Genomic DNA, 23842 nt, shown 5'->3' on the forward strand with positions numbered 1-23842 from the left:
GTTGAGCTCGAAATTTATGTTGCTAATAATTGAAAATATTTTATCAAGTGAGCTTTGTCCCATTTTACGGCCTTTCTCACCACGGTTGTTAAGTGAATCATTGCATTTGTTATGTTAGTAACATGGTTGTTAAGTGGATCTGGCTTCCTCATTGACTTGGCTTGTCGGAAGGTCACAAAAGGGGATCACCTTACCCAGGGACACTGCAACCGTCATAAATAGGGACCAGTTGCCCAGCATTCAAATTTTGATCACGTGATCATGGGGACGCTACAGTGGTCGTAGGTGTGAAACACGATCATACGTCACCTTTTTCTGTGCCGTTGTAACTTTGAACAGTCCCTGCAAGAACTGTTGTAAGTCGAAGGCTACCTGTGTTTCTATTGAAAGCAGGATAGATTTGATTTAAATCAAGTCGATTTAAATCAGGTAAAAAGGCTTGATTCAAATCAACTCAATTTAAATCATAAGTTGGAAGAGCAGCTGCCCTCTCTGCTGCGACATTGTGTGAATGCATCAATGCAGTGCATGTGATCTCAGCTTGCAGAGCTTGGATTCGTTGAATGAGTTTACCAAAAATGTAAATGTTGCAGAATATGCAGCCTCATGCTACATAACTAAACTCCCATTTCATGCTGAAATAAGCTAGATCATTAATGTATCTTAAATAGAAAACTATCTTTAGATAGATTTTTACTCCAAAAGCATTTTATTAAAATAAATTAGATAAAAATAAAAAAAAATATTATTTTTTAAAAAAATTCATCCATTTTGACATATCTACCTGTCAATGACTACTTCAGCTTCAACCACAACAATACATCAGCACACAGTAGATACAAACTTAAGGTAAACAACTCCAAACTCAATTGCAGAAAATGTGACTTCAGCAACAGAGTGGTCAACGCCTGGAATGCTCTACCTGACTCGGTGGTTTCTTCCCCAAACCCCCAAAACTTTAACCTTAGACGGTCTACTGTCGATCCCACCCCATTCCTTTCTTTTTTTTAATTTTTATTTTAAACACATAAACAAATCAACAGAAACAGACACATGACTTAAAACAACATAGGAACAAGAAGTTCCATCGTATATCATACAGCAGTTCCGTATCGGGTTTTTTGCAGTTAGTGTTTTCCCTTCTATACATTTCTATCTTGCATTCATGGTCTCCTTATTCGTTATCCATTTTTATGTACATTTCTATATTTATTTATACTTAGCTATTTATAACCAAATATTGTTTAACTATTTTGTGCTTTATATTCTTACTGTCATTTATTCTCTTGCATACAATTATAGGTATACATTCACATAGTTATTCTTTTTCTTTGCCATTCTTATACTATTGTTATTCCATTTGAAAGGTTATAACATACAGTTTGGGTTGCTTTGTTTATCATCCCTAGCGCCTATTGTAACACCACCTTATTTTCCCTTTCTTTTCTCCCTCCCTTCCTTCTCTACTTCCTTCCTTCCTCCTCTCCTTCTCCTTCCTTCTTCCCTTACCTCTCCCCTACTCCTACCCTCTCTCTTCTCCTTCCTACCCTCCCTCCTTCTCTTTCTCTCCCTTCCTCCCACCCCATTCCTAAGAGGTCTGTAAGGGGGCGTGCATAAGTGCACCAGAAAGCCTCCGTCCCTGTCCTAACAGCCCCATTTATTCATATCCATTTTATGCTTTCATAATCGTGTTTATACTTATATCTGTTATCTTATATATGCTTGGTGAATTAAATAAATAAATAAATAAATAAATAAATAAATAAATAAATACAATACAATACAATACAATACAATACAATACAATACAATACAATACAATACAATACAATACAATACAATACAATATTTATTCACCCTGATTGGAAACTAGCACACCTCTTTAAAAAAAAAAGTCAGAAGGGTGGAAAGTATTATTTGCTTCAGCAATTATACCGGGGTAAGAAGGCAGAAGGATCCCCTTGAGATCGAGAGCGCTCATTCTAAAGGACGGTCATGGATTGGATGTGACTCTGAACTTAGAACGAAAGATTTCACTCCCCTGTTCTGCAGCTCTCTTGTTATGTTGCACAATTCTTTGAAGCAAGAGGTTTCTAGCGGCATAGTGTTTGAACATGCGTTTTGACTTTCCAGGCGAGATGCCTCAATTGGTTAAAGGAATGAAGCTCCTAAACCAGGCTGATCCCTGTGTGCAGGTGTTGATCCAAGAGACGGGCGAACATGTCTTAATTACCGCAGGGGAAGTCCATCTTCAGCGCTGTTTGGATGACTTGAAAGAAAGGTGGGTTACCGGGGGGGGGGGGGGAGACGGGGAGGGGGGATGACAACATGAAAGGACCCTCTCTTATGGAAATGGCTTTGATGCAGCATGATTAAAGAAGTTAGACTCACAATGATAACTTTATGCTAGGGTAAAAAATAGAAACCTAGTTTATTCAGTGTCATCCTCATCGAATCAGAGACAAGTGCCGCTATGAGATGTACACAGTTTTCGTTTAGCCGACCACTTCAATTAGCAACCATTCACAAATAAAAATGCAATTTTTAAAAAATCATTTTCGGACCACAGATTTACAATCAAATTTTGTGCGTCTGATAATATTCATTAGAGGGAGAGAGTAACATTGGTTTGTCTGAATGAAATGGCTCTCTCTCCCTCTCTCTCTCTCTCCCTTTCTCTTTTCCTCCCTACCTCCCTCTATCTTTCTCCCTCCTTCCTTTCTTTCCCTCCCTCTCTCTCTTTCTCTCTCTCTCTCCCTCCCTCTCTCTCTCCCTGCCGTCTTCTCTCTCTCTCTCCCTCCGTTCCTTCCCCTCTCTCTTTCCCTCCCTCTCTCTCTTTCTCTCTTCCTCCCCCTCTCTCTTTCCCTGCCTTCCTTTCTCTCTCCCTCCCTTCCTTCCTCTCTCTCTTTCCCTTCCCCTCTGTCTTTCTCCCTCCCTCTCTCCCTGCCTTCCTTTCTCTCTCTCTCCCTCCCTTCCTTCCCCTCTCTCTTTCCCTCCCTCTCTCTCTTTCTCCCTCCCTCCCTCTCTCTCTCTCCCTGCCTTCCTTTCTCTCTCTCTCTCCCTCCCTTCCTTCCCCTCTCTCTTTCCCTCCCCCCTCTCTCTCACACATACACATTCACTTAGTGACCAATTTACTTAAGCTAATCATTGGAGCATGGTCGCTAAGTGAGGATCTGGAGAAGCTGGAAAAGACTCTGTCCTCATCCATTCATTTGCCTGGTTGTCGCTGCAGTTAACTAGTAATGGTTGGGATGATGGCAGGTGATTTCCTCTGACAATAAACAGCATCAGGAATGCTGCAGATTGAAAATTGGAAATAACCTTCCTGTATCCTGTGAGACCAGAAAGCCAATCTGGAGGTAATTACTAGCCTCATGAGCAATAAAATGTCTTTTCTTTGTGCTCAATTTTGTAAAATCAACTGTTTTCTTAGAGCCTAGTGCTCTCTTGATGGCATCGTGGGTGTTTTGCTAAGAAGGCAGGAAAGTATCAGAGTTTGTTGCAGAAAAATCAAATCCAGAAAGCACCCACAGATAACTGATTCAGCTGGATTCATTAACTTCTTTATATACATAATAACAGAGGAATGAATGTACAATGCCAATAGTAGATTCTTTCAACGTGGTAGAAGTTACAAGCAGAACACAAGCAAAAGAGAACAGTTAGTTTCATTGCAGAGTTCAGAGCAGACAGAGATCAGCCTTGTTTCAGTTTCAGTTCTCAGCACAGACTCAGATGTGTTTAAGCTCCCATTGGCTGACTTAGTTGCCATGCCTATTCACTGGCTGACCTTGTTACCATGTCTCTCCCAGTCATTAATATTCGAACGGAAAGAAATATTTTAATATGATCGCCCTGGAATTCAATGTTGGGATCAGGTGATAAGGAGTGTTAACTTACCAGCGGATTTAAACTGTTGTCAGACCTGACTCCAGCTTTTTTATTTTTTATTTTTTTGGCTTTCCATAGGTTTGCCCGGATAGAAATCAGCGTCTCAGAGCCCATCATCCCCTTCCGAGAAACCATCACAAGGCCTCCCAAGGTGGATATGGTGAATGAAGAAATCGGGAAGCAGCAGAAAGTGGCCGTCATCCACCAGAGCAAAGAGGAGCAGAATAAAATCCCCGAAGGGGTCCAAGTAGATTCGGATGGACTCATAACAATCTCCACGCCAAACAAATACACCACCCTGAGCGTACGAGCGACGCCGTTGCCGGAGGAAGTAACCCAACTGCTGGAGGAAAACAGCGAATTGATTCGAACCATAGAGCGGGTCACCTCTTCCCTCAACGAAGACAAGAAAACGGAGGAGATGAACCAGAAGACGCTCGGCCGGATACAGGAATTCAAACAGAAGCTAGAACAACACCTGCAGGGCTGGAAATGGAGAAATGCTGTGGATGGGATCTGGTCCTTCGGCCCTCGGAAATGCGGACCGAACCTCCTATTGAACAGATGCGAAGGCTACAAGAGGTCTGTTTGGCAGTGCCTCGAAGGCGTCAAGCCGGCCAAAGAAGCCAGTCTGTATCGGGATTTTGACAACAGCATCGTAAGCGGGTTTCAGTTGGCGACACTCTCCGGACCGATGTGCGAAGAACCACTGATGGGCGTCTGCTTTTCAGTGGAGAAATGGGACATGAGAAGGTTTGCGGAGCAAATGTCACTCAAGAGGCAATATTCAGAGGAGGGGAAGGCTACGGGAGAGACCGAAGGCAATGAGGAGCCCCCCTCTCCTTCAAGGACGGAGACTCAACCCGTTTCTGAAAACGAACCCCAGGAGGACGAGAGGTGCAGCCTGAAATCACTGAACAAGCGCAAAGGGGAGGTGTTGAACGCGGACTGTTACGGCCCTTTCTCAGGCCAACTGATTGCCACCATGAAGGAAGCGTGCCGCTACGCCATGCAGGCCAAGCCCCAGAGGCTTATGGCCGCCATGTACACCTGTGAAATTATGGCAACCGCAGAAGTCCTAGGTAACAAAGACCAAAAATGCGACCGGTATAGAGTACAATCGTATGGCCACGATTGAGCCCAAAATGTCTGTTGCTAAGTGAGGCACTTTTACGTGAGCTTTCCCCAATTTTACGACCGTTTCTGCTGCAGTTATTAAGTGAATCGCTGTAGTTGTTAAGTTAGTAACCTGGTTGTTAAGTGAATCTGGATTCTCCATTGACTGTGCTTGTCAGAAGGGGATCAGGTGACCCTGGGACACCGCAGCGGTCATAAAAAGGAGTTAGTTGTCAAGGGTCTTGAATTTTGATCAGGTGACCATGGGGATGCTGCAACAGTCATAAGTGTGAAGAATGGTTGTAAGTTACTTCTTTCAATGCTGCTGTAGCTTGAAATGGTCACCACATGAACTGTCGTAAGCCGAGGACTACCTGCCCGAAGGATGACCACTGTAGAAGGAGGGTGTGGTTAGAGTGGGTGTTTGCTTAGCACAATGTTTTCCAAATGTGGCAACTTGAGGATGTGTGGGCTTCAGTTCCTAACATTCTCATTTTGCAACAACCAACATTTCCTGAACAGATTATCTACCTATTTAAAGGACTAGAAGTGAAAAAATAATTTAATAAATGACAACACATACATCAACATTCCCCAACTTAGTTCCCTTTCAAGTATTTGGGGCCCTTGTTCCTAGAATTCCCAGGAATTGACTGATTAGCGGTTGAGTAGATCTGGATGGTGGCGAGTTGATTTAATTAATTCAATTTGGTATGGCCGCCCACTCCAAAAAATTCAGTTGGTGAAGGATGATTTATAATCAGTGTTTCTCAACCTTGTCAACTTGAAGATGTCTGGACTTCAACTCTCAGAATTCCCCAGACAGCGAATGCGAAGTTGACAAGGTTGAGAAACGCTGATTTATAATGTTCGTTATGCGAGTTATTTTTATTTAACTTCCCAAATGCCTTGTCCCTTGGGTGATTGCTAAGATTGCGCTGTGAACATCATTTGCTCCCTCCTTGAGCGTCCCTCCTCCTCCTTTTCAAAAAAAATTCTATATTCTGGATGATAGCTTGCCACAAATACTATTTCTTGAAACTTTCTCTGCTTCTTTTGCTGCGTGTATTACCTAGGCTTTGTAATTCAGTAAATATATATGTCTGTGCTGCTCTCTGAGCTTGCTTGTTTTCTTGCAGACATTTCATTACCAAACTAGGTAACATCATCAGTGGTTTGGGTTATAAAATGCCTGGAAGAAAACAGAGAGCAGCAAGGATCCTTCACTTCAACCCTTGAGTTACAAATACTCACCTTTGTCTGTAACTATATCTCTGAATGGGCAAAACATTGGTGGGAAGGCCAATGAAATAATATCACCCATGTGTTGGCAGGTCGTGTTTATGGTGTCCTATCCAAGCGAGTCGGCCGAGTATTGCAAGAGGAGATGAAGGAAGGGACGGACATCTTCATCATCAAGGCATTATTGCCAGTAGCGGAGAGCTTTGGTTTTGCTGATGAAATCAGGAAGAGAACGAGCGGCCTCGCCAGTCCACAGTTGATCTTCAGTCACTGGGAGGTAAAAATTTCTGCTCACCCTCTTTATCCATCGATGCAAGATTCCCTAAGGTTGTAATAATGGAGAGGGAGGGGAAAGACCGCAAAGGGTGACCAGGATTGAAACATTTGCTATTCAATGTTATAGAATTTTGTTGTCAGATCTGCCACAGCTTAAACCTCTTAGGTAGAAACGATCCTTGATTGAGAAAGGTATAGTTTGATTAGAGTGTGTTGAAGTAAGGCAAAGCCAGAACTGAGAATCATGCGCCAAAATTCCTAAATTCTACTTTTCCCTCCCTTCATTGTCTCTCGTCGTCCTCCTTGTGTAACCAATTAGGTTCAAGCAAGATGTTTTTGGTTCACCGACAAATGCGCGCTCGACAAAAGTGCGCCGACGAAACCGCGGTGAGAAAACCGCGAATTCGAAATCGCACTGATGAATGAGCGCAGAAGCGCACCTTCAACGAACAACTAATAACAACCAAATAACCCTAAACCTAACCCTGAACCTAACCCTTACCTTAACTTAAATCGCACTTTTGTGGGCGTGGTTTTGTGGGCGCGTTGTGGGCGTGTTTATGATGTCGTGGTTTTCTCACCGCGGTTTCGTCGGCTCGCTTTTGCCATGCGCGCATTTGTCAGGTCACGGATGTTTTTATATCAGCCAGTCCAAGTCCATGATTTGGTACGCAGCTCCCTCCTTCCTCTAACTGGGTGACCTTGAGGTAGCGTCTGGAGGAGATACAGCATTTACTTTTGTTTCCCCAAGCATTTCCCCCCCCCCTCTTTGTTTCCCCTCCACACGGTTCATGTCACCACATAGCAGTGAAGCACACGCGAGCATAAGGTAGGACCTGACATGTGTCCTGTTTCAGTGAGTTTTGCCCGGTGAAGATCACGAGACTGTTGTGAGCTTGTATTAAGGATCAGGCTGTCAGCCGTGATCAGCAACAAGGCGAAAACATTGCCAAGTTCTCCTGGTTATTTCTTTCCACTAAGTATAGAAATCAGGCTTCCATTGGGAAAGGTTGGTTTCCATTTTCCTCTAGAAATACATTCCTTTCTTTTTGTCGTGACCAAATGAAAAGGAAGCAGAATTGAAATAGTTTTTCTTCCTTATCTGTTTTCAATCAAACGTAATTGTTTGATGAAACTGATTGTCGATAATCAATTTACAACAGAGAAAGGGAATCCTTTACATCAATCAAAATCAGCTTGAGGGACTCACAGCTGCAGAGTGTGCTGAGGATGGATTGGATCAGAGGTCAGCCACCTGTCGCTCAAAATATGAGTCACAACCGCCAATGTGTGATACCCACCGGGCACACGATTTATTGAGCTTTTCAACCTCCTGTAGGCCAACCATGAATGAATGAATCAAAGAAAAGTTTCAGAAGAAAACAGACCTTTTTTAAAAAAAAAATATTTTAAACACATAAACACATCAACAAAAACAAACACATGACTTAAAACAACATAGGAACAAGAGGTTCCATACAGCAGTTCCGTATAGGTTTCTTTACAGTTAGTGTTTTCCCTTCTATACATTTCTGTCTTGCATTCATGGTCCCCTTAATCGTTATCCATTTTTATGTACTATTCTATATTTATTTATACGTAGCTATTTATAACAAAATATTGTTTACCTATATTGTGCTTTATATTCTTACTATCATTTATTCTCTTACATACAATTATAGGTATACATTCACATAGTTATTCTTTTTCTTTTCCATTCTTATACTTTTGTTATTCCATTTAAAAAATTATAATATACAGTTTGGGTTGCTTTGTTTACCATCCCTAGCGCCTGCTGTAACCCCACCTTATTTTCCCTTTCTTTTCTCCCTCCCTTCCTTCTCTACTTCCTTCCTCCCTCCTCTCCTTCCCCTTCTTTCTTCCCTTACCTCTCCCCTACTCCTACCCTCTCTCTTCCCCTTCCTGCCCTCTCTCCTTCCCTTTCTCTCCCTTCCACCCTCCTCTCCTTACCTCTTTCTTCTTCCCTTGCCTCTCCTCCACTCTTCCTCTTCCCTTCCTACTATCTCTCCTTCTCTTTCTCTCCCTTCCACCCTCCTCTCCTTACCTCTTTCTTCTTCCCTTGCCTCTCCTCCACTCTTCCTCTTCCCTTCCTACTATCTCTCCTTCTCTTTCTCTCCCTTCCACCCTCCTCTCCTTACCTCTTTCTTCTTCCCTTGCCTCTCCTCCACTCTTCCTCTTCCCTTCCTACTATCTCTCCTTCTCTTTCCCTCCCTTCCACCCTCCTCTCCTTACCTCTTTCTTCTTCCCTTGCCTCTCCTCCACTCTTCCTCTTCCCTTCCTGCCCTCTCTCCTTCTCTTTCTCTCCCTTCCACCCTCCTTTCCTTTCCCTTCCTTCTTCACTCCCTTCTCTACTTCCTTCCTCATCTCCTTCTCCTTCCTTCTTCCCTTACCTCTCCCCTGCTCTTCCTCTTGAAAACAGAACTTTTAATTCAACTACATATACTACTAGTTCAATGGTCGTTCAGGAAGTAGTCAGGCATGGGAAGGGCTTTGCGGCTCCGTGTTTTCTTTTCTGTGGAAAACGGATCCAAATGGCTCTTTGAGTGTTTAAGGTTGCTGACCCCTGGATTAGAGCAATTTCAAAAGATAATTGGTTACAACAGTAACCAAAGATATTGCGATATAGCTAAAGACGTCGTATGAAAAAGAGCTGCGTTTAAGCCAAAATCAGGAGTCTGGTAGCATCCTTTCCGACTGAACACGTTTTATTAAAAGCTATAAACTGTCATGAATTACAGCTTCTTTCATCAACTGCTTGGAATGGCTAAACTGATGTAGGATTTCAGTTAGAATGAGATGCAGGAAGGGAGGGAAAAATAGGTTGATTATGCAGAGACAGGTTACCTGTGGCACAGCTTATAAATTCCGTATCAATCAACAGTTGTAAAGAGATTAAAAACACATTGTGTTTGATGAGACCTTCTGTGATGTTTAAATAGAATTTGTCCTGTTCGTGGACTTCCCAGAGCCTTTTATCAAGATCTCTATTGATGGATCTCTGAGCTCCTTAAACTTAGCTGGGGTTTAGTCAACAAATTAACTAGCCAGCAATGCTTGGCGAAGCTATCCTGTTTAAAAGGATTAACCTTTTCTAGACGTTTAGACTATTTCTAAATGCCAAAATAGATATAGTAAATTCTAAAGACTCTTTGTGGGATGATCAGAGTAATAAAAAAATAAATGGATCCCGCACGATTCCCCCAGTTTCCTATCTCTTAATCATTCTTAAGCTGTATTTTTCTCAAACCGTGTAATTTACAATCAAGAGGTTTTTGAGTGGAAGACGTTTTAAGGAACAGAGAAGAATAGAAAGACACCCATTTGCAATCTATTCTCTCTCTACCTCTCCCTCCCTCTCTCTCTTCTCCCTCCCTTCTCTCTGTCCTCAGAGAAGAGCCGAAGTGGCGCAGTGGTTAGGGTGCAGTACTGCAGGCCACTTCAGCAGACTGCTATCTGCAGTTCAGCGGTTCTAATCTCACCGGCTCAAGGTTGACTCAGCCTTCCATCCTTCCGAGGTGGGTGAAATGAGGACCCAGACTGTGGGGGCGATATGCTGACTCTGTAAACCGCTTAGAGAGGGCTGAAAGCCCTATGAAGTGGTATATAAGTCTAACTGCTATTGCTATCCCGCTCCCTCACTCTCTCCTTCCCTCTCACTTCTTTCTCTCTCCCTTCTCTCTATCCTTCTTCCTCCCTCTCTCTTCTTTCTCTCTATCTCTCTCCTTCCATGTCTCTCTTCTTTCTCCCGCCTTCACTTCCTCCCTCTCCCTCCCTCTCTCCCTCCCTGTCTCCTCCCTTCCCCCCCCCTCTTTCTCTTTCTTTTTGTGCCCTGTGTGAAAATAAAATGCAGGCATAGGTGCAAAATAATTCTTCTCAGGTAGCTCGCACCTTGTATTAACAAAGAATGTCTTCCTAAATGCCTTGTATAAGCCTGTGCTTCTATTTCCCCGAGCATACTTTTAAAATTCACGATATGGACACACACTTCCCCTGGCATTAGAATTGACACTCTTAACTTAAATCTCTCTCCCTCCCCCCACGCCCCACCAACTTTTCTTCCATTTCTATTTTCTTGACTGGCACCAAGGAAAACAATAGCAGGCAGGGTTTTATTAAAAATAGGACTGCTGTTTTTGCCGTCATCCTCAACGGATGTGAATACTCCCCTTGATCTGCTTCTTGAGCACCATTTGGAATGACGCAGAGTTGACGTTTCCAGTTGCTACCAGTGAATATAATTCAGTTGGAAAAGATATACCCCACCAGGAATGAATGAATCTCTGTCTCTGTCTGTCTGTCAGTCTCTCTCCCTCTTTATATCTATCTATCTATCTATCTATCTATCTATCTATCTATCTATCTATCTATCTATCCTCCCTCCCTCCCTCCCTCCCTCCCTCCCTCCCTCCCTCCTTCCTTCCTTCCTTCCTTCCTTCCTTCCTTCCTTCCTTCCTTCCTTCCTTCCTTCCATTGGTATGCTGGCCATCTCTCTACCAAGTGACTTTATCTAGGCAAGGTTAAAGCCACACCTGCAAAGCCCCTCATTTCTGGGGAGTTTTCTCCGCCACTGGTTTCCCCTAACAAAGAGGGTCAGCGTTATAGCAAATCCAAATATAAAGGCACATGAAGCTTCTTTATAATGTAGTGAGGTTTATTCTATTCTTTTCTATTCATTTTATTTTATTTATTTTATTTTTTTAAATGTTTATGCCAACCATCTCCCCTGAAAGGTGACACTGAGCAATCTACCTGCTCCTTTCTTGTCAAATGTTTCATTGCTATATAAATCCCCTTCCAGAATCCCCTTCCAGAATCCCCTTCCAGAATCCCCTTCCAGAATCCCCTTCCAGAATCCCCTTCCAGAATCGAAACATTTATTGTTTGTTTGGTTATTTAATTTCCCGCTTTAAAAAAAAAAAAAAACTCAAGGCGGCAAACAGGCCAAATACGCCTTCCTCCTCCTAGTTTCCTCCTAGTAACCACTCTGTGCAGTGAGTTGGGCTGAAACAGGGACTGGCTCAAAGTCACCCAGTTAGCTTTCATGCCTAAGGCCGGACTAGAACTCACTAGTCCTCAAGACCTGGCTATCCCAACAGGCCTGGGGATAAGCTTCTAATTTGCCCCACCCGAGTGTTGAGTGTTGAATGCAAGTTGTGTTTTTATTATTTTACTTTGTTCACATATTGTTTATTTTTGAATTGCACCCCCTCCCTAATGATTGTAAGCCGCCCTGAGTCCCCTCAGGGAGAAGGGCGGCCTATAAATCCTAATAAATACTAAATACTAAATACTAGCTCTTTGTGATTGGCCCAGAGTCACTCAGCTGGCTTCCATTCCTAAGGAAAGACTAAAACTCACCATCTCCTGGTTTCTAGCTTGGTGCCTTAACCACTAGACAAAACAAAAAAAATATATGTATGTTTTGTAATCATAGATGACAACATTAGTGCAATGAACCTTCCCCATAAAATTTTGATTAAAATATAACTCTTTTAAATGTTTACCTTTCATTGTGATATTAGTAAATTCTATAAATAATATAAGTCATCCTAAAACAACTACTAAGCCCAAAAACTATCCCGTTTCCCCCAAAACAAGACCTCCCTGGATAAGAGCCAAGGTGGCGCAGTGGTTAAATGCAGCACTGCAGGCTACTTCAGCTGACTGCAGTTTGGCTGTTCAAATCTCACCGGCTCAGGGTTGACTCAGCCTTCCATCCTTCCGAGGTGGGTGAAATGAGGACCCGGATTGTTGTTGGGGGCAATATGCTGACTCTGTAAACCGCTTAGAGAGGGCTGAAAGTCCTATGAAGCGGTATATAAGTCTAACTGCTATTGCTATTGCTATTGCTATAAGAAGCCCAGTCGGGCTTTTGAGCGCATGCGCTAAAATAAGCCCTTCCCCGAAAATATTTAAACACATGCATAGCTGGTCCCCGCTATTTCCTGATGGGGGAACATGCCCCACACGGCCCACGTGCACCTGCCATCCGCACGGAATGGCCTCGCGGAAGCCGTTCCTGCAAACCCTAGCTACCGCATCCCTTCTCTTAGTGGCGGTCGCAAAAAGAGCAGCAGGCCCAGCAACATTAGGGCTGGCAAGAGTGTGCCAGAAACAGAGACAGAACTTCCGGCCCTCTCTGGATCAGCTGGTCCGTGGGCCGAGGTTAAGAGGCCTCCTGCACCTCAAAAATAATGCCTCCCTGAAAATAAGGCCAAGTGCTTATTTCGGGGGCCAAAAGAAAATAAGGCCCTGTCTTACTTTTGGGGAAACACGGTAGAAATCAACCTGTTCTCTTTCTAAGTTTAAAAGATGATAAAATAAAAACTGACTGATAGCTGTCATGGGGAATTCTGTAGCTTTTGTTAGCAGTGAGGTTTATCAATCCAGTTTTTTATTCTTAATCAATCACAGAAAATGAATTCAAAGCTAGATATAGATGTAATTCAGGGAAAAAGATGATATCTTACCGCAGTGCAGTTGTGTAATGTTGTAAATTATCAATCATCCATAACACTCTTATTAATTTTAGAAAATTTAACTATATCTGTCAAAAGTGCATCATGTATGCCTGAAACTCCTTCAGCTATCTACTTGATTGCAAAATCCCGATATCTATCATTCATGCTGGGCCACTAGTCGTACGATATCAGAATTTAATTTGGGTCCATGATTTAATACCATTTTGACATTGTATAATTTATTATTTCCTGTTTCTTGAAAATTTACTTTCTTTTTTTTCCAGCTGCTCGGTTGGTTTAAATATATTGCCAGCTATCAGATTTTATTATAAGCCTGTTTTTATTCCTACTTTTAATAAACTCATGTTTTGTAGGGAGATTTTCTGCTGGAGACAGCTGGGGTTTTTTTTTTAAGTGAATTCCTGAGCTGTTTATACCTGGCTTGATATATAGACTTGCTCACAGATTAACAATATAGTTTTTGCATTATTTTTATGGGAAGATAAATTGCAATAAGGGCACAGGGGCAATGTGAGGGCTCCAAGTAATAGATCCATCGCAAGCAAAAACTCGGAGGCAGGTAGATTCCTCAAAGAAGAACTTTATTGGAAATATCATATTGGCACCTATCTGGTGAAAACCAACTCTGAAGGACCCCCTCAGTTTTCACCTAATTAAAAGTGAAAGTTTTTTCCTCTCAACCCCAAACAATCAAGTCACATGGCCCAATCAAGGCAGCCTCTGCTGGTCTGGTGACATCACTCCTCCTTCCTCCGACCAGGTGTGAGAACATCCTTGGTTCCCAGGAGAAAGTGTTTTATTTTGGCTACGCAACCCCAGCTGTCTCTAATCCCCCGCTCCCTATTCCCCCAAGATGGCTTCGGCCAGATCAGCTTCAGGGTTGACAGGTTCAACCGTTTAAAGACACTTGAGTTTTTCAACTAAAGAGCTGACAGCCCCAGTTCGAGATCCGAGCACCACGCAATGGAGCGAGCTCCCGTTCCTTGCTTCAGCTCCTTCCCAACTGGCAGTTTTGAAAGCATTCAAATGAGAGTAGATAAATAGGTACCACTTTGGTGGGGAATTAACAGTCTTCCATGCATCTCAGCATTTAGTCATGCTTGGCCCTATGACCACGGAAAGGTCTTTGGATAATGCTGGCTCCTTCGGCTAAGAAACAGAGATGATCACCTCCCTATAGAATCGGACATGACTGGATAAGGAAACCTTTACCTTTTACATTATAATAGCCATCATAGAAAGTGATTGTTTGACTAATACCAGTGGAGGTTCTTTTAATAACAATCCAATGAAACACATGTTCTCGTGTTGCCATTGTGCATTTAGGAGGATCTGGAGAGGGGCGCGGTGGCCTAGAGGTGGAGCTCTCGCCTCACCATCAGGAGGCTGTGAGTTTGATCCTAGGTAGAGGCAGATATTTCTCTCTCTGGGCACACTGAGAATGTATATCTGCTGCATATAGCTCCACATTGGCAAAAAGAAGGGCATCCGGCCAATAAACACTCAGATCCATTCAGTTGCCCAGACTCCACGCCGCTAGGAATTATGGGGTCGTTAAAGGAGGTGGATGATATGGCACTTGATCAGGCACAAGAGAACTGAATCTTTTTGTTAAGATATAAATTTGAGGTTAAGATAGAAATCATAAGGTTGTACCTTATGATTCTTGATGAATGTATCTTGTCATTTTATGTACACTGAGAGCCTAGGCACCAAAGACAAATTCCTTGTGTGTCCAATCACACTTGGCCAATAAAGAATTGAACTCTACTCTACTCTACTCTATTCTATTTTCCGGTGATCATTTCTAGATTTTATGCAGAGGCTACCGTCATAATGTCTTTCGGTCAGAAAGGTAATAGGCCCCTCTTTTCGTATGTTTTGTTATCATTTTTTTTATTTGCGAGTTTTTGCCTGTCAGGCTTTCTCTAAACATCTGGTTTCAACAAATCTGGAGAACTTGACTAAGCGGCCAGCCAGTGAGATCCAAGGCCAGGCGTAAATTTCATTGTGGAATCTCATGCGGCGAGAGCGAATTGGAATAACCACGCAGCACAACTGAAGGCCATAGAGATCATAAAGTAGATTTGTGTGGTTAAGTCTATCCATGCTTTGGAAAGCTCTTCACTTGTTTTGTTTTTTTTTACTTTTCCCGTCACCTTTTAGCATAATAAAGGTAAAGGCTCCCCTTGCACTTATGTGCTAATCGTTCCTGACTCTAGGGGGAGGTGCTCATCTCCATTTCAAAGCCAAAGAGTCAGCGCTGTCCGAAGACGTCTCCGTGATCATGTGGCCGGCATGACTAAACGCCGAAGGCACACGGAACGCTGTTATCTTCCCACCAAAGGTGGTTCCTATTTTTCTACTTGCACTGAGCCAAGGTGGCGCAGTGGTTAAATGCAGCACTGCAGGCTGCTTCAGCTGACTGCAGTTCTGCAGTTCGGCTGTTCAAATCTCACCGGCTCAGGGTTGACTCAGCCTTCCATCCTTCCGAGGTGGGTAAAATGAGGACCCGGATTGTTGGGGGCAATATGCTGACTCTGTAAACCGCTTAGAGAGGACTGAAAGCCCTATGAAGCGGTATATAAGTCTAACTGCTAACTGCTATTTTTTACGTGCTTTCAAACTGCTAGGTTGGCAGAAGATGGGACAAGTAACGGGAGCTCACTCTGTTACGCGGCTCTAGGGATTCGAACTGCCGAACTGCTGACCTTTCTGATTGACAAGCTCAGCGTCTTAGCCACTGAGCCACCGCGTCCCTTTTAGCACAATAGCAGTGTACAAAAGAGAAACATTACTGCAGTTTAGGAAGGTTTCTCTCCCCCCCCCCCTCTTAAGAGGTTTGGTGAGTGACAGCTGACCTGATTTTATAGATGCCCAGATATGGTTTTAATTAATCCTTTTTTAAGCAATGCATTTGCCTGCTCTTCCATAGTGTGTATAGCTAGTCCTCGATTTACAGAAGTGACCATTCAAAGTTAACAACAGCACTGAAAAAAGTGACTTATGAGCCGAGGTGGCGCAGTGGTTAGAGTGCAGTACTGCAGGCCACTTCAGCTGACTGTTATCTGCAGTTCGGCAGTTCAAATCTCACCGGCTCAAGGTTGACTCAGCCTTCCATCCTTCCGAGGTGGGTAAAATGAGGACCCGGATTGTTGTTGGGGGCAATATGCTGACTCTGTAAACCGCTTAGAGAGGGCTGAAAACCCTATGAAGCGGCATATATGTCTAACTGCTATTGCTATTGCTATTTTTTGCACGCTTATGAGCGTTGCAGCTTCCATGGCATGATCACGTGATCAAAATTCAGACGCTTGGCAACTGGTTCGTCTTTATGACGGTTGCATTGTCCCAGGGTCATGTCATCCACTTTTGCGACCTTCTGACAAGCGAAGTCAAGGGAGGAATCCAGATTCACTTGACGACCGTGTGACTGATGTAACAACCGCAGTGATTCGCTTAACGAATGTGGCCAGGAAAGTTGTAAAACGGGGCAGAACCCACTTTGCAAATTTCTCACTTAGCGACAGAAATTTTGGGCCCCATTGTGGCCTTAAGTTGAGTGCTCCCTGTACATTCTGCTCATAATTCCACTCTAACTAGCCTTAACCAAGAAAGGCAAGATTTAAGCACTCCTCCCACTCTCATCCTCCCCTGCCTAGAAGAGCAATGTCCAGAAATCAGAGTGATGGGATTAGGAATCCACCCCATTTAGTTTATATAGTAGCTAGATGCCAGGTCAAATTGGTTGGGGAAATAAGCGGATTTGTAGAAATTCATAAACTGTGGGCCTCTTTTGCAAGGAAACTATTATTCTTGAGATCTATTTGTTATTTGTTGTTGTTAGTTGCGAAGTTGTATCCAACCCGTCGCAACCCCATGGACAACGTTCCTCCAGGCCTTCCTGTCCTCTACCGTCCTCTGGAGTCCATTTAAGCTCACACCGGCTGCTTTGGTGACTCCATCCAGCCACCTCCTTCTCTGCCGTCCCCTTCTTCTTTTGCTCTCCATCGTTCCCAGCATGAGGCTCTTCTCCAGGGAGTCCTTCCTTCTCATTAGGTGGCCAAAGTCTTTTGAGTTTCCTCTTCAGCATCTGGCCTTCTAAAGAGCAGCCAGGGTAGTCAGAAATATATTTAACTGAGCATATCAATCTATGCATATGTGTGTTTTGTAATGCACACTTTTTGTCTTGCTTAGTTTTCCTTTGTTTTTGTATTCCTACACACACACACACTTTGAGGGGGTGGTGGTTATATTTTAACATTTTGAATAAAAATTTTAAAAAACCCTATTGTGCAAGAACACACACACACACCAATTTGGTTAGCACCAGTTTAGGGAAGACTCCGTTATGAGCAAAAAGTGAGATTGTTTTGGCTCCTGCGAGAAAAGTCCTCCTACAATCCTGCCAGCAAAGTTGAATTAGAATCAGATACCCTTCAGTGCCAAGGGGCAGCCTGTGGCTTTTTTTCTTTTTTTTTTGACTCGCTGCAGAATACATTGTAGTATTGGAAGCTGTGGGGTCTTTTCAGCGCAAGAGGAGCTGTGTCATGAGATCAGGGGGGGGGAGAGGGCCATTTCCCCTTTGCCGCTGTTCCAAAAGGGACACCGCTCTCCCTCCTTCACCCTTTCTCCTAGGGTGAAGTGGTCGGCAAACTCATTAGTCAACAGAGCCAAATATCAACAGTACAAAATTTCTTTTGAGAGCCAAGTGGGCGCGGGCAACTTGGGAAATGTGGTGAAACACACTTAACGACGCTCTTGCTTAGCAACCGAAATTTTGGGCTCAATTGTGGTCATAAGTTCTCTTCCTTCCTTCCTTCCTTCCTTCCTTCCTTCCTTCCTTCCTTCCTTCCTTCCTTTCTTTCTTTCATCCCACCCTCCCTTCCTCTCTCTCTGTCACTCTGTGTGTGTCTGTTTGTCTCTCCCTCCCTCCCCCCCTCTCTCTGTATCTGTCAGTCTCTCTCTGATTCCCTCCCTCCCTCTCTCTGTCTCTCTCTCTCTCTGTACCTCTGCCTGTCTGTCTCTCTCTCACACACACAGACTCAGATACACACAGACACACACATACTGTGGTTACCTTGTTGAGTGTTCCAATCACATCTGAAACACTCAATAACTGGCCTGCATTTATGGTTTTTTTGCAGCATTCTGCAGTCATAGAACCAAAATATATGGTTAAAAGTACCTGGCAGCGACATTTTTCCCTGGAGGACTCTGCAGAACATCCCAAGACTGAGGCCACCACATCTCCCCTCTTCGGGGACAGGTCCTCTTCAGAAGGACGAGGCCTCATTAGTCTCCCTTGCATTTCTCATCTTCCGGCCGTGGCCCCACTCCGTGGAAAACATAGGCGAATGCACGCCCCACGCAATTACAGCCCGGAGCAGGACCAAAGCCCCTCTCCCAACTGTCCCTTCCTCCCTCGGAGGGCTTGGGAGGGAAGCTTCTGCAGAAGCCCGGGTGAGTGAAAACAAGTTCCCACGGTTACGAAGTCTCCGAGACTGTAATTGCACGGGTTGTGCGCGTGCGCCTATGTTTTCCACGGTGTGGAGCAGCGGCGAGGCTCTGCGTGGCTGGCGATGACTCCGGAGGCCATCCGGGAAGACGAGGAACGCGAGGAGGACCCCGCCCTCCGCGGATGGCCTCCGGAGCCATCGCCGGCCGCGCAGAGCCTCGCCACTGCTCCACGCGGTCTTTTGTGGAAGAGCCACACTCAAGGGGCCAAAGAGCCGCATGTGGCTCCCGAGCTGCAGTTTGCCGACCACTGTCTCATTTTGTAGGCTTATCCCACGCGCCACACTCAAGTCGTTTAGAAACCGCAGCAAACCCTTCTGAAGAAATTCACACTGGCTGCCTGTGTTTCTTTGGGATTCCTGTATTCTCTCCAAGCCACACAGCCAAAGACAGCCCCCCCCCTCGCTCCCCCCTCCCCCCCGCCGGTGGCCTCCACTCCAGATGTGATCAGACTAAACTCCTTGAATTTCACACTGAACATTCTGGGGGCTTTCTTTGTCTCTCTCTCTCTCTCTTCAGTGGACTGTGTTTCTATACGGCCAGACTTCAAATAAACCCTGGCATTGCGCAAGATATGTAGCAGTACTTGAGGGCAGGAAAATTGAGATAAAAGGAGTGAAATGCAATAAGCAGTGGCAGCCGCTGTAGAAAATGGCAGGTGGAGAAAAGCTGGTCGATAGGTCAAAGAGAAGCTCTTGGAGTTCTACTTTCAAGTGGAGTCTTTAGATGTTGTGGCCTAGAGCTGGCAGCAGAGTCAGACAGCGGCAAGGTTGGGGAGGAACATGGGCCAGTCCTGGAGTCTGGGGAAGGCTCGGACAAGGGCTCTGTGTTAGAGGCAGAGACGGGGCCAAGGCCATCTGGCAGTTCTCAGCTGCCTTCGAAGCTAGACAGCAGTGGGGCAGATGAACAACTGGAGCCTATTCCCACTGTGTGCATGCGCAGAGCTGCCAGAAGACAAGAACAACTAAGAAATCAGGGTTGATTTGGGAGTAAAGCCACAGGTGTACAGTGAATGGCCCCTCCAATAGGACATAAAAGAGGAGTGAAAGAGGAGTGGGCTTTTGCAGGAAACAATTCGCTCATTCATTGCAGGAGTGTGAAGATCTGTCCGTGAATCCCAGAGACTCTGTGCCAAGTCTTTCCTTGCACAGCATCTCATTTGGGAAATATTTACATGGCAGCTTTCCAAGCTAGATAAGGTCTGTGGTCATAAATATTCCTTTGAAAGGCTGTTTACCAGGCCTTTGCTGAATGTGAATGAGAGGAATTCACATTCGTCTAATAAAAGGAGTTTTGCTGGGACAAGGAATCTGCTTCGTGCTTTTTGGGGAAGCCTCAGAACATTAGATTTTGTTTTTCCTTTGGCTGCCTGACTGCAGAATTATAATTCTCAAGCTGTTCTTCCTTCCTTTGATTAAATTGCTCTTCGTAACAAAGGTAAAGGTTTCCCCTATCTAGTTGTGTCCAACTCTAGAAGGTGATGCTCATCTCCCATTTCTTAGAGAGTCAGCGTTGTCTGAAGATATTTCTGTGGTCAGGTGGCCAGCATGATTATATGTTGAGGAGCATGGAATGCTGTTACCTTCCCAACGAAGTGGTACCTATTTATCTATTTGCATTTGCATGCTTTCAAATTGCTAGGGTGGCAGGAGCTGGAGCAAAGGAACCGGAGCTCACCCGCCACCTGGTGCTTGGGTCTTGCATGGCCAACCTTTCAGTCAAGAAGGCCAACCATCCTCTTAACCGCTCTTCCTCCTCTTCCTCTTTTCCCAGGTCATTTCAGACGATCCATTTTGGGTACCCACCACCGAGGAGGAGTATTTGCACTTTGGGGAGAAAGCCGATTCCGAGAATCAGTCTCGCAAGTACATGAATGCTGTGAGGAAGCGGAAGGGATTGTACGTAGACGAGAAAATTGTGGAACACGGCGAGAAGCAGAGGACTCTCGGTAGAAACAAATAACTTCCCCAGCTTTCAGGTTTTTTTCCTTAAAAAACAAATTATCTTCTGTTCCAGAAATTCAGAAAAGTCACCTTGGAGTGCTGAGCTCCATGGCTTCCCTTCCCCTCAGTTGTCTGGCTCGAGTTTGAATAAACTGAAGCTTTCTATTTTCCTCCTGGTGGACTTCCAAACTTTCTGCCTTCTGGAAACACTTTTCACGTCAACTCAGTCAGCCAAGGAATGTCTGCTGATCTGCCACAGAATCCCCACATAAGCCTGGGGTGGTAGGTCTGCCCTCTTTTGTCAGATTAAATCAGGTCAAAACCGGTAATGGATGAAAACGTACCCTTGATCCATCCGCAGGGTTTTAGAAATACGATTGGAACTAAAGTGGTTTTATGTTTTTTTTTAGGGCAGTTCAACGCCATCTGAACAGTCGCTTTTCAGATGCCTCTCCTAACGTGAGGCCTGAGCTATTAGTGCAGTCTAAAACCAAAATAATTTTTGATGAGAATTATTTCGTCGCACATACAGATGTATTTATTTAACAGAATAACAGTGTTGGAAGGAGCCTTGGAGTTTTGGAGGGATAGAATCAAGATCCCGTGAAGTGTTAACACCACTTTATAAGGCCTTGGTAAGGCCACACTTGGAATATAGCATCCGGTTTTGGTTGCCACGATGTGGAAAAGATGTGGAGACACTAGAAAGAGTGCAGAGAAGAGCAACAAAGATGATTAGGGGATTGGAGACTAAAACATAGGAAGAACGGTTGCAGGAACTGGGTATGTCTAGTTTAATGAAAGGAAGGATCAGGGGAGACATGATAGCAGTCTTCCAATATCTCAGGGGCTGCCACAAAGAAGAGGGAGTCAAGCTATTCTCCAAAGCACCTGAGGGCAGGATAAGAAGCAATGGGTGGAAACTAATCAAGGAGAGGAGCAACCTAGAACTAAGGAGAAACTTCCTGACAGTCAGAACAATTAATCAGTGAAACCATTTGCCTCCAGAAGTCTGAAGTGGTGTAGGGTTTCCTGCCTAAGCAGGGGGGTGGACTAAAAGACCTCCAAGGTCCTTTCTAGTCCTATGATTCTATGTTCTATTTCAGGCTAAAGATTTTCCAGCTTTGGTAGGGATTGAACTTCCAACATTTCTGCATGGGAAGCCTGTCCTCTATTGCTAAGCCACTGGATCTCATTGCGGAGACGATGCTGAGGAGGTCTTGATGCTCTCTGAAGATGTTACCTCAAACAGGGGTGGATTAATTAATTCCATTAATCAATGGAACAACTTGCCTCCAGAAGTTGTGAATGTTCCAACACAAGAAGGGATTGGATAACAGTTTAGCTGAAGTGGTGTAGGGTTTCCTGCCTAAGCAGGGGGTTGGACTAGAAGACCTCCAAGGTCCCTTCCAACTCTGTTATTCTATTCTTCTAGTCCAACCCCCTGCTCAAGCAAGAAACCCTATACCATTCTGGACAAATGGCTACCGATTCTCTTCTTAAAAACCTCCAATGATGGAGCAGCCACAGCTACTGGTGACAAGCCATTCCCCTAATTGATTGTTCTCACTGTCGTGAAATTTATCCTTCGTTCTAGATTGGTTCTCTTCTTAATTAGTGTCCATCCGTTGCTTCTTCTTCTGCCTTCAGGTGTTTTGGAGAATAAGTTGACCCCACTCAGCCCCTGAGATATTGGAACAGTGCTTTATGGCTGGTTTGTTTGTTTATGCTTTGTGGAGATATTTTTATCCCATCCTTCTGCTTCCGACGCCACTCGCCCCAGCTACTTGATTTCAAACAGCATGAAATTAACAGCTTTTAAAAGAAGAACAAAATAACATTTAAAATATATATATAGAACGTTTCAGCAGGAATGAAAATAGAGAGGGAGCAGATAAATATATTCAAGGATAATGTACGTTCCCATCATTATTCAGTTACCATATTTTTTTGGAGTATAAGATGCACTGGAGTATAAGACCCACCTTAGTTTCGGGGGAGTGAAATAGGGGAAAACATTTCTGCCTACCAGGTATTCATCTGGCTAGCGTCCTTAGTCTGGTCAACTTCAGCACATAAGTTTGCTGGTTTTGAGCATGCGCGTGCACGCTTTTTATCCCTTGGTTGGGGATAAGAAACAGCTCCTGAAGCACAGCTGATCGTCGGAGGGAGCAGCAATGAGAAAAGCGGACAAAGCGCAGAAGATCGCTTCACTTGTTAGTGCCTCATTAGGAATGAAAAAAAGCTTCGAAAAAGCTACATTCGGAGTATAAGACACATCCAAATTTTCAGCCTCTTTTAGTTGGGGAGAGTGTCTTATACTCCAAAAAATATGGTAGATACCACATCATCGGTGTACATGAAACTTCTGCAAGAAAACAGCCAAGCTCAGAGAGCACCAAAGATCATTCATTTGAACTTGGAGCTGCAAATAGAGTTAAAGCCCCAACACATTTGTAAGGCACTCGTTTGAGAGGGGTTCCCTTCCTCTCGAAGAGAGATGGCTTGTGCTAATTGCGCGATGCCACCATATTCTTAAAGTGACACCAATTGACATCAACACTGTTAAGTTGATTCTCTGTATCCTGTGTTGGAAATGCAGTTCCTGTTATCTTGGCTGGACACTGACTTAAGGAAGCGGGTCAGTTTTTTCTGAAGTTTCCCAGCCTAGGAAGGATTTCTCAGATATTCCAAGTTTTTTTGTAAACGCAACAAACTCATCCTTGAACCAACTCAGCTTCTTCTGCTTTCTATTTTTAAAAGTACTTTTCATTAGTCGGATACAACACCTTCTATGCATGTGGCATTTCTCAAGGAGCAGATTTGACAGGTGCCTCTCCCTGGGGGCTTCCAAGCTAAAACAGGCACAGAAAAATAACAGTAGAAAGGTAGGAGGGAGGCTGGAAATTGAGAAGAACGTACAGCTATTTCAGTTACCTGCATTTTGATTCAGTTGCTTCTTGGATCATCGGCGCCCGGGAACGAAGGGGAACTGCTCGGTTTCCTATTGTATTCCTGCCAAAGAAAATCTATAATGAACAGTGTCCTTGATTAACCGTCCCTTAGATCAGTGTTTTTCAACCTTGGCAACTTGAAGATGTCCGGACTTCAACTCCCAGAATTCCCCAGCCAGCATTCGCTGGCTGGGGAATTCTGGGAGTTGAAGTCTGGACATCTTCAAGTTGCCAAGGTTGAAAAACACTGCCTTAGATGTAGATGACTGGGGCACAGTGGCTCAGTGGCTAAGACGCTGAGCTTGTCGATCAGAAAGGTCGGCAGTTCGTTGAGGAGTCAAGATTTTGGCCATCTTCCTGCCCCTTCCATTTTCAAATTGCTTTTTGGTGATATGGTTGC

General features: G+C 44.2%; 1 protein-coding gene across 1 annotated transcript in view; it reads left to right on the forward strand.

Annotated features, from left to right (window-relative positions):
• Positions 1 to 20657, forward strand: part of EFL1 (elongation factor like GTPase 1) — a 75012-nt gene extending 54355 nt beyond the window's left edge. The window contains exons 17-20 of the mRNA XM_087704268.1: positions 2134 to 2281; positions 3970 to 4973; positions 6342 to 6526; positions 20319 to 20657. Coding sequence (XP_087560394.1) covers positions 2134 to 2281; positions 3970 to 4973; positions 6342 to 6526; positions 20319 to 20507 — 1526 coding nt within the window. The 3' untranslated portion in view covers positions 20508 to 20657. The remainder of the gene's footprint in view (positions 1 to 2133; positions 2282 to 3969; positions 4974 to 6341; positions 6527 to 20318) is intronic.
• The last annotated feature ends 3185 nt before the right edge of the window (positions 20658 to 23842 follow it).

Source organism: Thamnophis sirtalis, unplaced genomic scaffold (assembly GCF_051295495.1).
Source record: "Thamnophis sirtalis isolate CommonGarterSnake01/CBP01778 unplaced genomic scaffold, rThaSir2_p1.2 scaffold_2, whole genome shotgun sequence".
Classification (NCBI taxonomy): Eukaryota; Metazoa; Chordata; class Lepidosauria; order Squamata; family Natricidae; genus Thamnophis; species Thamnophis sirtalis.